Here is a 12554-nt window from a genome sequence, read left to right on the forward strand (position 1 = left end):
CCCAGCACCCATGCTCCCCGCACGCTGCCCCATTGGGACCACCTAGATGTGCAAGACGGGTGGTGTGAGTCTCGAATGGGAGAACAGTGTGTTTCAAAGCAGGCCTGAGGCCCATTCATGGTGACCAGCTCAGGCACAAGGAGGACTCCAAGGGACACTTCTGCAGTGACTACTCATAGGGCTTTATGGAGGAGAGGGAGCAGGGCACCGTCGGCTTCTCTCCCAGTTCTGTTCACCGCCTTCCCTGTTGTGGAGGGCACCTGGGGACAGAAACCACGCTAGCGGAGGGGGAGGGGCCTACCTCTGCGAAGGTAACACAAGAGGAGACTGTCCAGGCCCACATGCGGCTCTTCTCACCCCCTCTCCCCCACCCCCAGATGCGGAAAGCATATCATAGCTCCTTCCGCAGCTCAGAGCTGACGGATGATGTGGCCTTCAAGTGTATTTTGTCACCTTCAACATCCTTGGGAGAACCCTGGTTCCAGCTAATTCAACACTGAAAGGGAGCCTCTTGGGTGAGTGTTGCCTGAAGCCAGGAGGTGGTGGTCCCTGAGCACTGATCCAGGATAATCACTTTATTTAAAAGAAGCAGGTAGGGCTTCCCTGGTGACGCAGTGGTTAAGAGTCTGCCTGCGGGAAGATCCCACATGCCGCGGAGCAACTAAGCCCGTGCGCCACAACTACTGAGCCTGTGTGCCACAACTACTGAAGGCCGCACACCTAGAGCCCGTGCTCCACCACAAGAGCAGCCACTGCAATGAGAAGCGCCGCAACTACAGAAAGCCTGTGCACAGCCAAAAATAAAATAAATTCATTTTAAAAATAAAAATAAATAAAAGCAGCAGGTATGGGAACATATGTATATGTAAAACGGATTCACTTTGTTATAAAGCAGAAACTAACACACCATTGTAAAGCAATTATACTCCAGTAAAGATGTAAAAAGAAAAGAAATGAAAAATAAAATAAAAGCAGCAGGTAGGCCTTACCTTTGTTCATGGGGCCTTCTTCAAATGGAACTGCCAGGTAGAAAACACACACGCACACACACAGATACTACACAGGTGTGCACCCTATAGCACATGTCTGTGATAGAAGCACAAACATACCCAGAAAATACCCGGAACACAAGCAGAATTGGCTTGTGTTATTAAAATAACCCTTCTGAAACGTATCTAGTGGCCTGTTGTCCTTGCCTTCGGTTTTTTCAGGTTCGATGCTGGGAAAAAACGTGTGTCCTTGTCCACTCTGGTCTTGGGGACGGGGAGGGGCTCATGCAGAACTGAAGCCGTGTCCATGCTGCATCGCCAGTTTATTTACACAGGCACACACAACCCTTCTTGTTGGTAGGATGACCCCAGCCTGAGGAAGAGTTTTGCTGACGGACCAAAAACCGTTTCCACGGCTAGTCAGGTTTGGGCGGTAGCACTGCAGAGGGTTCTTGGAACCTGGACACCTGAGATCTTCTCTGAGATCGGAATCGCCTCCTTCTTACGCAGTAGCGATGGTTTCAGCATCCTGCCTCCGGATGAAGAAAAACACAGCCTTTCTTTGCAGTTCCCCAAGCCCAGCAAAGCCGCAGGCTCCACGCTTAGCCACCACTCTCGCTCCCATTCTAACCTCAGTCCCAAGACCTGAATGGCCTCAGCATCAGCTGTCGAGGCTTCAGCCCAGGCTCCCGAAACCAATCCTACAGCTCCTGCTGAAGGTGTCACTCTCAAGAGCTGTCCTGGGCACCATCTTCCCTCGTGACTCCAGGACACTTCTGTGCAAATGGCAAGTTTTGAAACTGCCTCTTGGTACGTTCCTTGATGGAGGTCTTGCTATTCTTTTCCTTTGTGCATTTTAATAGTCAGGTGCTAGAGGGAAACTGGCTATTTTCATTTATTTATTTTATTTGGGTGGGATAATGACACCTTTATTTTGGACTACCTCGTAAAGAAATGTAGCATTTCCTTCCTCCCCCCAGTTTTATTGAGATAGAATTGACATACAACACCGTAAAAGTTTAAGGTGTACAGTATAATGTTTTGACTTACATACATCACGAGATTATTAGCACAAGTTTAGTGAACATCTATCATCTCATATAGATACATAAATAAATAGAAAAAAACTTTTGTGTGTGATGAGAACTCTCATGATTTACTCTCTTAACTCTCATATGTAACATACAGTTGTGTTAATTATATTTATCGTGTTGTGCATTACATCCCCAGTACTTATTTGGCTTATAACTGGAAGTTTGTGTCATTTGACTGCCTTCATCCGTTCCCCACCCCACCACAAATCAGATCTCTTTTTCTATGAGTTTGTGTGTTTCTTTTTGAAGTATAATTGACCTACAACACTCAGTTAGTTCCTATTACATAGTGAGTGGGTATTTCTATCTATTTCAAAATGATTTCCACGATAAGTCTAGTTATGATATGTCACCAGAGATATCACATAGGTATTGATTATATTCCCCACACTGTACATTTCATACCTGTGACTCATTTATTTTGCAAGTGGAAATTTGTACCTCTTAATTTCCCCCACCTATTTCTTTCCTTCTTCCACCCCCCTCCCCCTCTGGCAACCACATGTTTGTTCTCTGTATCTGTGACTTTGTTTCTGTTTTGTAATGTTTATTCATTTGTTTTGAACCCAAGTCCCCTGCGTTGAAAGGCAGATTCTTTACCACTGGACCACCAGGGAAGTCCCCAGTATTCTCTCTTTATCTTTAAGTTTTGCCATTTTTATGACAATGTGTCTTGCTGTGGTCCTGTTTGGGTTGATCCTGTTTGGGACTCTATGTGCTCTCTGGACCTAGATGTGTGTTTCCTTTCCCAGGTTAGGGATGTTTTCTGCTATTATGTCTTCAGATATGTTCTCTGCCCCTATCTTTCTCTCTCTTTTCCGTCTGTGACTCCTATAATGTGAATATTAGTATGCTGGACATCTCTTAAACTGTCCTCATTTATTTTTATTCTTTTTTCTTTGTTCTGTTCAACTTCAGTGATTTCCACTACCCTGTCTTTGCATTCACTGATCTGGAATGTAAAGACAGGGTAGACTGTTGATTTCTTCTAGTGTATTTTTCATTTCAGTTATTATAGTCTTCATCTCTGTTTTGTTCCTCTTTATATTTTCTAACTCTGTTCAAAAACTTCTAATTTCTCGCAAACTGGCTATTTTGAATTGTAACAACTGGCTTCATTGGTCCTCTGGCTTTGATTGTCTCATGACTATCCTAAGGGATTTAACTACTGTGAGACCTCAGATGGAATGCTGCCATGACATAGGTCACGTTTTTCGTGCCCATTTAAATTCTTACTTGCATCATCTGCATTAATTTCAGTATAAAAACGTAAGTCCAAATGTAGCATATGGTTTTAAGCTCTTACCTGACCTTGAACTCTGGGCATTAGATCTCATTTTTCCATAGATAAAAATATCATCAAGCATCTCACAATTCAAAAGTTGACACAAATTTCTGAAAGAATTAAAAATATAAAAGGACTAATTACCTAATTTTAGATGTAGCCCCTTTATACCCGAAGGCTTTTCTTTTCAATATTTGTTCTGCTATCACCAGGTGCATCCAAGAGGACAACAAGAGGTGCCCAAACAAGCAAACAAAACTAAGATTTAATGAGAGTGGGATTGGGTTAGGGGAACACCAATACCTAAAAGAGGCTTAGGACCGTCAAATTGACGCCTTGTCCCACGTCTTATTCCACTCATACCCTTTATCACAGTCTATCCACAACAATTATTTTCCTCTTATATCATTTTTTAAAATTGTGGTAAAATTCGGGCTTCCCTGGTGGCGCAGTGGTTGAGAGTCCGCCTGCCGATGCAGGAGACACGGGTTCGTGCCTCAGTCCGGGAAGATCCCACATGCCGCGGAGCGACTAGGCCTGTGAGCCATGGCTGCTGAGCCTGCGCGTCCCGCAACGGGAAAGGCCACAACAGTGAGAGGCCCGCATACCACAAAAAAAAAAAAAAAAAATTGTGGTAAAATTCAAATAATATATAATTACCCATTTTAAAGTGTATGGTTCAGTGGCATTTAGAACATTCACAATGTTCTGCCACCATCACCACCATCTAGTTTCAAAACATATTCATCGGGACTTCCCTGGTGGTCCAGCGGTTAAGCCTCTGCACTCTAATGCAGGGGGCCTGGGTTCAATCTCTGGTCAGGGAACTAGATCCCACATGCCCCAATTAAAGATCCTACACACGGCAGCAAAGATCCCGCATGCCGCAACTAAGACCTGGTGCAGCCACATAAAAGCAGACAAACGTATTCATCACCCCAAAGTGACACCCCTATTTATTCAGCAGTCATTCCCCAGTCCTCCCTCCTCCAGCCCCTGGCAACCACTAATCTGCTTTCTGTCTCTGGATTTGCCCACTCTGGATATTTAATACTCGTGGAATCATATAATATGTGACCTTTGCTGCCAGCTTCTTTCACTTGGCATAATGCTTTTGAGGTTCACCCACACTGTAGGAGGTGTTAGTACCTCATTCTTTTTTTCTCTATGTGCCATTATATGTTAAGATTTATAGGTGACAAAAGAACTGAACGGGGCCCTGGGGATTTACAAAGTTACAAAATATACATGTAAAAAGTCTAATAAAATATTTGAGTTTAAAAGCAAACCAAGCCAAATCATTCTAAAAGGAAGAGAAGAAAGTGCTTTCAAATCTCAGATTTCTCTTACTAGATCAATAAACTGGACTTGATTTTATAATCACTAATGTTAAAAGAATAATATGGATGTATAATTTTTCATTTTCTGATAACATACCACTTTAAATGAAAGAACTGTACCCTACACCCAGGAGACTAGGGTCAAGCGATAATCATCTGGATCATTATATAAAGTACCTTCAGTGAGTCAGAGAACAATAAAGTCAAGTCCTTTTTATAAAATAGCCAACATGCGATAGAAACTATTTTTCTCGTTCCACAGATGAGGAAGTTGAGTCTCAGGTGTTTAAAGCCATTTGCTGGGAATTCCCTGGCGGTCCAGTGGTTAGGACTCGGCGCTTTCACTGCCAGGGGCCCTGGATCAATCCCTGGTCGGGAAACTAAGATCCCGCAAGCTGCATGGTGTGGCCAGAAAACGAAACCAAACCAAAACACTCACTTGCTTAAATCAGTAGGGGAGCAGAAAAACCAAGGGTAGGATTGCAGGCTTGCCTCTGCCTCTTCTGGGTGTTGGGGTTTGGAGAAGTGGAACTTTGGGGTTTTTCTGTGTATTATCAAACTTTTGAAATAAGATGTACTGATGAATTAATTATGTAATAAAAAAAGCTAATTCAGCTTCTCAAATACACTTTGTAGATAGTGGGCCACAAACAAATCTAAGCTATCAATTTGTAAGGAGCCAAAACAGATTTGGACAGGTGGCTGCTTGTACTCATGATTTAATCATCAAACAAGTACCTATAACGGATGGTTACTGTTAGGAATTAAAATGATACTATCATTTCTCCTAACTAGCTATAATCTATTTCTAGATAGAGCATAATGTTACATGATTCTTTATGGTGTAATACAAGTGAGCCAAAGATAAACTCTGTATATTGCTTCTATATTGTTTACTTCTTCACAGCAGACCGGGACCCGTTAGCTCAAAGGTACCTATCCAACTGGTGTAAATATAGCCTAAATAAGCAGACACTTATAATATTGTTAAAATGGCCACACAACACAAGGGAACTGGCAAACAAGCCGTAGAGTCTGCTCCGCAGTTGGAGAACGCATTAAACAACCTCCTGCAACACCTGAAGGCCTCGGCTTCTAAAAATACAGAAACCAAACTCTCACGCTTCATGAAAACGTTCCTGGATCAACAGACCAGGAACATAAGCTATCTGGAATACCAGCTTAACTATCCCAAGGACTTAGAAAAGGCAGCCCAGAGTGAGGGACAGCTTGAAAAGGCTGCTAAAGCATCTGAAGCATCAGGTAAAGAGACAACATCTGAAGGCAACACGGCAAGTCTTCCCACCCAGCAGGTCCCAAAGTCAGCTACAAGGACACACGTTCTTTCTCAGCATCGAACTTGAAATAACCGAAGGCAAGGACAACAGGCCACTAGATACATTTCAGAAGGGTTATTTTAATAACACAAGCCAATTCTGCTTGTGTTCCGGGTATTTTCTAGGTATGTTTGTGCTTCTATCACAGACATGTGCTATAGGGTGCACACCTGTGTAGTATCTGTGTGTGTCCGTGTGTGTTTTCTACCTGGCAGTTCCATTTGAAGAAGGCCCCGTGAACAAACGTAAGATCTACCTGCTGCTCTTATTTTATTTTTCATTTTTATTTTTTAAACATCTTTATTGGAGAATAATTGCTTAACAATGGTGTTAGTTTCTGCTTTATAACAAAGTGAATCCGTTTTTCATATACATATGTTCCCATACCTGCTGCTTTTATTTATTTTATTTTTAAAATGAATTTATTTTATTATTGGCTGTGTTGGGTCTTTGTGGCTTGCACGGGCTTTCTGTAGTTGCGGCGCTTCTCTTTGCAGTGGCTTCTCTTGTGGTGGAGCACGGGCTCTAGGTGTGCGGCCTTCAGTAGTTGTGGCACACAGGCTCAGTAGTTGTGGCGCACGGGCTTAGTTGCTCCGCGGCATGTGGGATCTTCCCGCAGGCAGACTCTTAACCACTGCGTCACCAGGGAAGCCCTACCTGCTTCTTTTAAATAAAGTGATTATCCTGGATCAGTGCTCAGGGACCACCACCTCCTGGCTTCAGGCAACACTCACCCAAGAGGCTCCCTTTCAGTGTTGAATTAGCTGGAACCAGAGTTCTCCCAAGGATGTTGAAGGTGACAAAATACACTTGAAGGCCACATCATCCGTCAGCTCTGAGCTGCGGAAGGAGCTATGATATGCTTTCCGTATCTGGGGGTGGGGGAGAGGGGGTGAGAAGAGCCGCATGTGGGCCTGGACAGTCTCCTCTTGTGTTACCTTCGCAGAGGTAGGCCCCTCCCCCTCCGCTAGCGTGGTTTCTGTCCCCAGGTGCCCTGCACAACAGGGAAGGCGGTGAACAGAACTGGGAGAGAAGCCGACGGTGCCCCGCTCCCTCTCCTCCATAGAGCCCTATGAGTAGTCACTGCAGAAGTGTCCCTTGGAGTCCTCCTTGTACCTGAGCTGGTCACCATGAATGGGCCTCAGGCCTGCTTTGAAACACACTGTTCTCCCATTCGAGACTCACACCACCCGTCTTGCACATCTAGGTGGTCCCGATGGGGCAGCGTGCGGGGAGCATGGGTGCTGGGGGAGAGGGTGGAAGAGAACAGGTGGGTCTGTGTAAACCCCTCACGGGCACCTGGCAAACTTCTGAGATGTGCATGGCCTATGATGGTGACTCAGGGCTGTTACTGCATGAAAGGAGGCCTCCTGGGCATTCGGTCTGAATGGAGTTGGCTTAGCCGTTTCCATCAAATTTACTAACCCCATGTGACACAGAGAACAAATATGCAGAGGACTCACAACTTTATTGAAAATACAAAACATGCCCTAAAACAGTGGGTCAAGGTCTCTACTTCTATTTAATATACTTTGCAGGCATTTGGGGAACTGCTCTTGGTGGTGAGGTATGCAGAATTTGAAACTGGCTCAAAGGCCCTTTGGAAAAAACTGTCATGGACACCATTTAAGAGGAAACTAGGGCTCCCGTAGGATCACCGATGGTTAGGGACCAGGCCATGCTGCATGAGGGCACCTACAGGGAAGCAAGTGTGGAAGAAGCCTGGGTGGAGAAGGCAACGGCATAGGAGGAAAGGGCTGCATGGGCATCATGTGTAGCATGGGTTGCACGTGCCACAGGGGCGGCTCGGGCAGCATGGGCGGCACGGGCGGCATTGCTGGCATGGGGTGCACGGGCCACATGAGCTGCATGGGCGGCATGGGTGGCACGGGTGGCATTGGTGGCATGGGGTGCACAGGCCACATAAGCTGTATGGGCGGCATGGGTGGCAAGGGCGGCATTGGTGGCACGGGCGGTCTGGGCAGCAGGGACAGGTCCATCAGCAGTGGCTCCAGAAGATCGCATAACGAATTCAGCTCCTGACGCGAGACGGCAGGGCAGGGCTCACAGAAGCTGACGACAACAGGGGGCACGGGGGGCACGTTTCTGAGCATTAGTGCCCTCTGATGTCTCCTCCACTTGGCCCTTTTACTCTTAAACCAAGCCTTCAAGCAGAGAGAAAAAGAGATTGATTAGTATATTGAGCATTTCATGTCAGACATGAAAAATTGCAGCAGGGAGCTCTCGGTGCCTTGAAGATTTGAAAGTGCATCAGGAGAAGCTATTTCCTTCTTGCTAAAGTATCTTAGGATATGTAGCTGAAGGCGCTCCCTTCAGCCGCCCTCCCCCCAAGAGCGAGCACCGACTATGTGCCAGGCTCTGGATTGGCATATGGCTTTGTCTCTCCCCTCCCACCTTTTCTATTATTTCCCCCACTCTTACACGCAGGTGGAGCTGACCAACTGCACTCTGTCCCTGCTGTTATTACTGTGCCTGGGAGGTCTGCGTCCTGACAACTGACCGTCAGCTCCAGCTGCCACTAATCCCTACTCATTGGGCAGGTGTCACCTTAGTTATGGGGGAAGTTGAGCATAGGAAAAAGTGGGTGCCTTTTAAAATCATACTGAGGGGAATGGTCCCCATTTTGAAAAACCCATCTTTGGTTACAGTAAATAATCAATAGGAGTGGGTTGGATTTTTAAACAAAAGCTTTCCCCAAGGATGACTAAAAAGGGTCATTCATCCTCTGGAGCCTTGGGATGGTTATAAAGAAGGAGATGGTATTGTGAGGGAGGTTTGGTCATGGGGGGCCCAGGGACTTTGTGGCTTGTCTTGCTGGACACCGGCGGAACTGAAGCCCTGGACACTGCCTTAATATTAGACTATAGGGGTAACGAATGCTTAGACGAACTCAGCCCAAATTTACTAAAACTCTTAAAATCTTTGCCCAGACAAGAGTTTGGGGGGAAAGAGGCATACCATTGTCACCTCTGTCAATTCTGCACTCTCCAACCTGCCCCACCCTCCAAACCTTCCTGGGCTCAGGACCAGGTCAGCTCACTCCACTCTGGCTACAGTTGCAGGGCCTTGGAGCAGAGCCTCTGGTGCCCAGCAAGGTTGCGCCCTCTAGGAGCTGCTAATCAACCAGGAGATCCCCATCCTGTCCCTTATGCTTAAGTCAAGAGGGTGCAACCTGCATTTTAGGAAGACAGCCGACAACCACGTGAGTGAGGGGTCACAAAACGGCTCCCCCCTAAATATCTGCCAACTATTAACAACTGAAAGTAAAACCTGTCCTGTGGACTCCACTGCTCCCTCAGCATCTCAGTTAATGGAATTGTGCCATATTTAGTATTTTTGGATGTTTCCACTCGGCAAATTTTACATGAGACCAAGGGCCTCCTCTCTCTGTCGCCCCATCTTCCCTCTCCCATCTTAGTATTTGGGTCCTTCTGCTGCATGAATATGTAGTCGAGAAAAGCCAGTGTAATAGAGCTCATTTTGGGGGGTTCGAGCGTACCAATGGTCAAATCTGCATAAATATAGGCAATGTGCAAAGCTGGCTATGTGAGGTTCAGGCTGACACTACTTCCATATTTCCAATACTGGTTTCATAAAACAGCTCCTACTGTCCTTGCAAACCAAGGGAGGGCGTCCATTAAATGTTTCTTTGGGACGCTCATGCTGTAGAGTTTGGAAACAGATGAAAACATTCTCCCGTCTTCTTCATTTGTTTCTTGTTGCTCCTTTTCCCTTCAGAACTCCATTAAGAGACCACTACGTAAACCCAGGAGAAGCAAGCCACCAAAACTTCAGTTTCTCTTTTCCTCTGAGCTTGCTTTGCCTGCTTGAGAAAGCAGAGGCCTGCGCCTCCCAAGCCCTGGCCAGACCTGACTGTGAGCCCAGCCCGTGGCCTTAGGCCGCCAGCACTGCTTTCCAGACCCCACCACCAGCTCTGCAGCCCGTGTCCATCACTGCCCTCACACACGCTCTCTGCAGCAAAGCTAGTGAACCCGTCCTGATTCTTCTGTGTCTCTCTTTCTTTCTTTTCTTCTTCTTTCCCCCCACAAATACTCCTTGGATTTAACTTAGGCTTTTCTATAGTCTCAAATAATCACTCCTGATCCTTTGACTCACAAACTAGTCATCACTGGAAGAGCATATGTATTTCACCTTACCACAGGTAAGAATCCTGCCTGAACTAAGAGTCATCCTCCACTGCCAACAAATTCCACACACCCCATCTCTTCGTAACAGTACCACGAAAAGGAAGAAAAGCCTCAGGTGTCAGAAATTCCTCAAGAGACTATTCATGAATGCATTCGGTAGTCTCAAAACTTTGAACGTGTGAGGAATCCTCACGGCGTACGTTCCACTCTGTATAACTCTTGCCTAACTTCCACCTTTCTCAGGTCGGTGGAACTTTGTTTGAAATTGTTGTTTTAGTTTGTTTTGTTCTTTAGACATATGTCAAAGGTTGCAACTCGCCCTCCCACCTCCACTATAATGCAAAACCTACTATGTTAGCAACGCTTTCAGGCTGGCATAGCAAAGAATTCCAGAAAATGAGGATTTAGGGCTGCCACTCTCTCCACCACTTTACCAAACACTTAGAAACTCCAGCAGGAGAGGGCCTCTCTCCCATGGGGCTGTGTGTGTCGGGGAGAGGGGACCTCTCCTCCTCAGCCCTTGGGCTGGAAGCGCAGATCAGCCCTGGGGGATCCCTGTCGGGGCTGCCATGAGCTGGGCACCCTTGTTTTCCTACCTCAGACGTTTGTAGTTGCTGCGAGCCCCTACCTGGTCTACACCAGGCTGGGCCTTACGTGGCAGCACTGGGCACGGGGCCTCTGGCTTTCTTTCCCAGGACACTGCCAGGCTCTCATGGGCTGATCCTGGCCTAGGCTGTCCCCAGGCAAGGATGTATGCACCCCCAACAAGTGACCACCTACTGTACAGACACCCGCCAGTGAGGGGGCCTCTCACCTCCTGCCCTCCTAGACGCACCTGCTTGTTCCCAGCGGATGTCACCTGGAACGGGGTCCAGGCACGGAGGCTGTTGTACAAGGGCTTCTGAGGCCACCTCAGTTGGGGGGAAGCTCACCGTTTTCCCTGCCTGGACTGACCTGGGCGCCAGCCAGGCCGCTCCAGCCCTCAGCCCCCAGCTGTGTCTCCTGCACAGGGTCCCGTGCAGGATTGTGAGGCGAGGGTGGCGAGGAAGAGCCCTGAGTGGGTGCCGGAGAAGAAGGGCACCCCGGGCGTCAGGGCAAGGAAGCCAGACCTGCCCCTCAGCACACTGGCAGCAGCTCAAGCCCTGCCCTAGGCAGCGAGCTGCCTCCAGTGGGACAGCTCGGGGACCCAAAGCCTATGAGCTGTGCCACCCAGCCCGGGCCCTCGCCTCTGGAAAGTGTTCGACATCCAAGTGCCTCCTTCATCCGCTGACAAAATGGTGTTTTACAAAAGTTCTAAAAGATTCTAAAGTCCTAAAAGTATTTTCTTCGCTAACCAAAGTTCTGAGAGCATCTTATTTTGTTCTGAAAGCAAGAAACCACTCTCTGTGGAAAAGATAACAAAAGAACAGCTGCGGGAGGAGCAGACTTGGACTCTACGCTCTCCCCTCCGCATCAGCGTCAGCGTAACGAAACATACATCAGTTGCTCGTCTGTTGTGTTCTGAGTGTGAATTATCCCCTCACTCCGATGCCTAAGTATTCATATATTCACTCCTTATGCAAAGCATTTATGCCTGGTTTTAAATAATTTAATATAGTTGGGTTCCTCGGTGCATTAATTTGAATAATTGCCACTTCAGACTTAACCTCAGTGTGACTCCACACAGAAGTGGTACCTAAAGGACGCCAGTGTTAGAAGGAATTGAACGTGTGTGTGTAGAATTGAGAGACATATATGTTTATATAGGTATAGTTTATACAAAGGTATATACATATATATATATTTATATATTCACCTGTATATACAAGGAATAATATACTATGGTAGGTTTTTTTTCTTTTAGGAAATTAAAATCTTCTGGTTATGGGCAATTTCCAAAACCTGGGGTTTACTTTTCCCATTTACCTCCAACCGAGACCCCAAAGTTCAACCCTTATTTCCCAAACGTGGAAACAGCTACAAAAACAAACTGACATGAGAATGTCCAGGACAAAGGTGTCCAAGTCCCAAACCAGGTTTTAGAATGGCTGCCCTGCCAAGGTGCTTTTTTCAGGTTTACTGACCTTCACTTTGTCTTCAGTCACACCCATGCACCTTGTAAGCTCCTGTCTGAGGGGAGAAAATTGGAAGTGTTCAGCATTGGGGGTTGCGGAAGAAACTGAATATAGGATGCTATTTCATCCTTTAAAAAAATTTCTTTTCTGGAAAACGTCAGTCACTTATTTTAAGAACCAATTTCTGCAGTACGAAAACTCACACATTTTCAGGTTATACAGTGAAAATAAGTTGACAAAGCATTTAAGGAAAGCCAAGTCTCATTAGTAAAGGAGGCACAGTTCC

At 46.4% G+C, this 12554-nt stretch overlaps 1 protein-coding gene and 1 non-coding gene across 2 annotated transcripts in view; one reads left to right on the forward strand and one right to left on the reverse strand.

Annotated features, from left to right (window-relative positions):
• Window positions 1–12554, reverse strand: part of LOC132594439 (homeobox protein ESX1-like) — a 37151-nt gene that overhangs the window by 23235 nt on the left and 1362 nt on the right. Inside the window, exon 3 of the mRNA XM_060291911.1 lies at window positions 12278–12323. Within this exon, the coding sequence (XP_060147894.1) occupies window positions 12278–12323 (46 nt within the window). The remainder of the gene's footprint in view (window positions 1–12277; window positions 12324–12554) is intronic.
• Window positions 10677–10821, forward strand: LOC132594612 (small Cajal body-specific RNA 20). The gene has a single exon (XR_009560814.1). It is a non-coding gene; the product is annotated as a small Cajal body-specific RNA 20 (non-coding RNA).

Source organism: Globicephala melas, chromosome X (genome assembly GCF_963455315.2).
Source record: "Globicephala melas chromosome X, mGloMel1.2, whole genome shotgun sequence".
Classification (NCBI taxonomy): Eukaryota; Metazoa; Chordata; class Mammalia; order Artiodactyla; family Delphinidae; genus Globicephala; species Globicephala melas.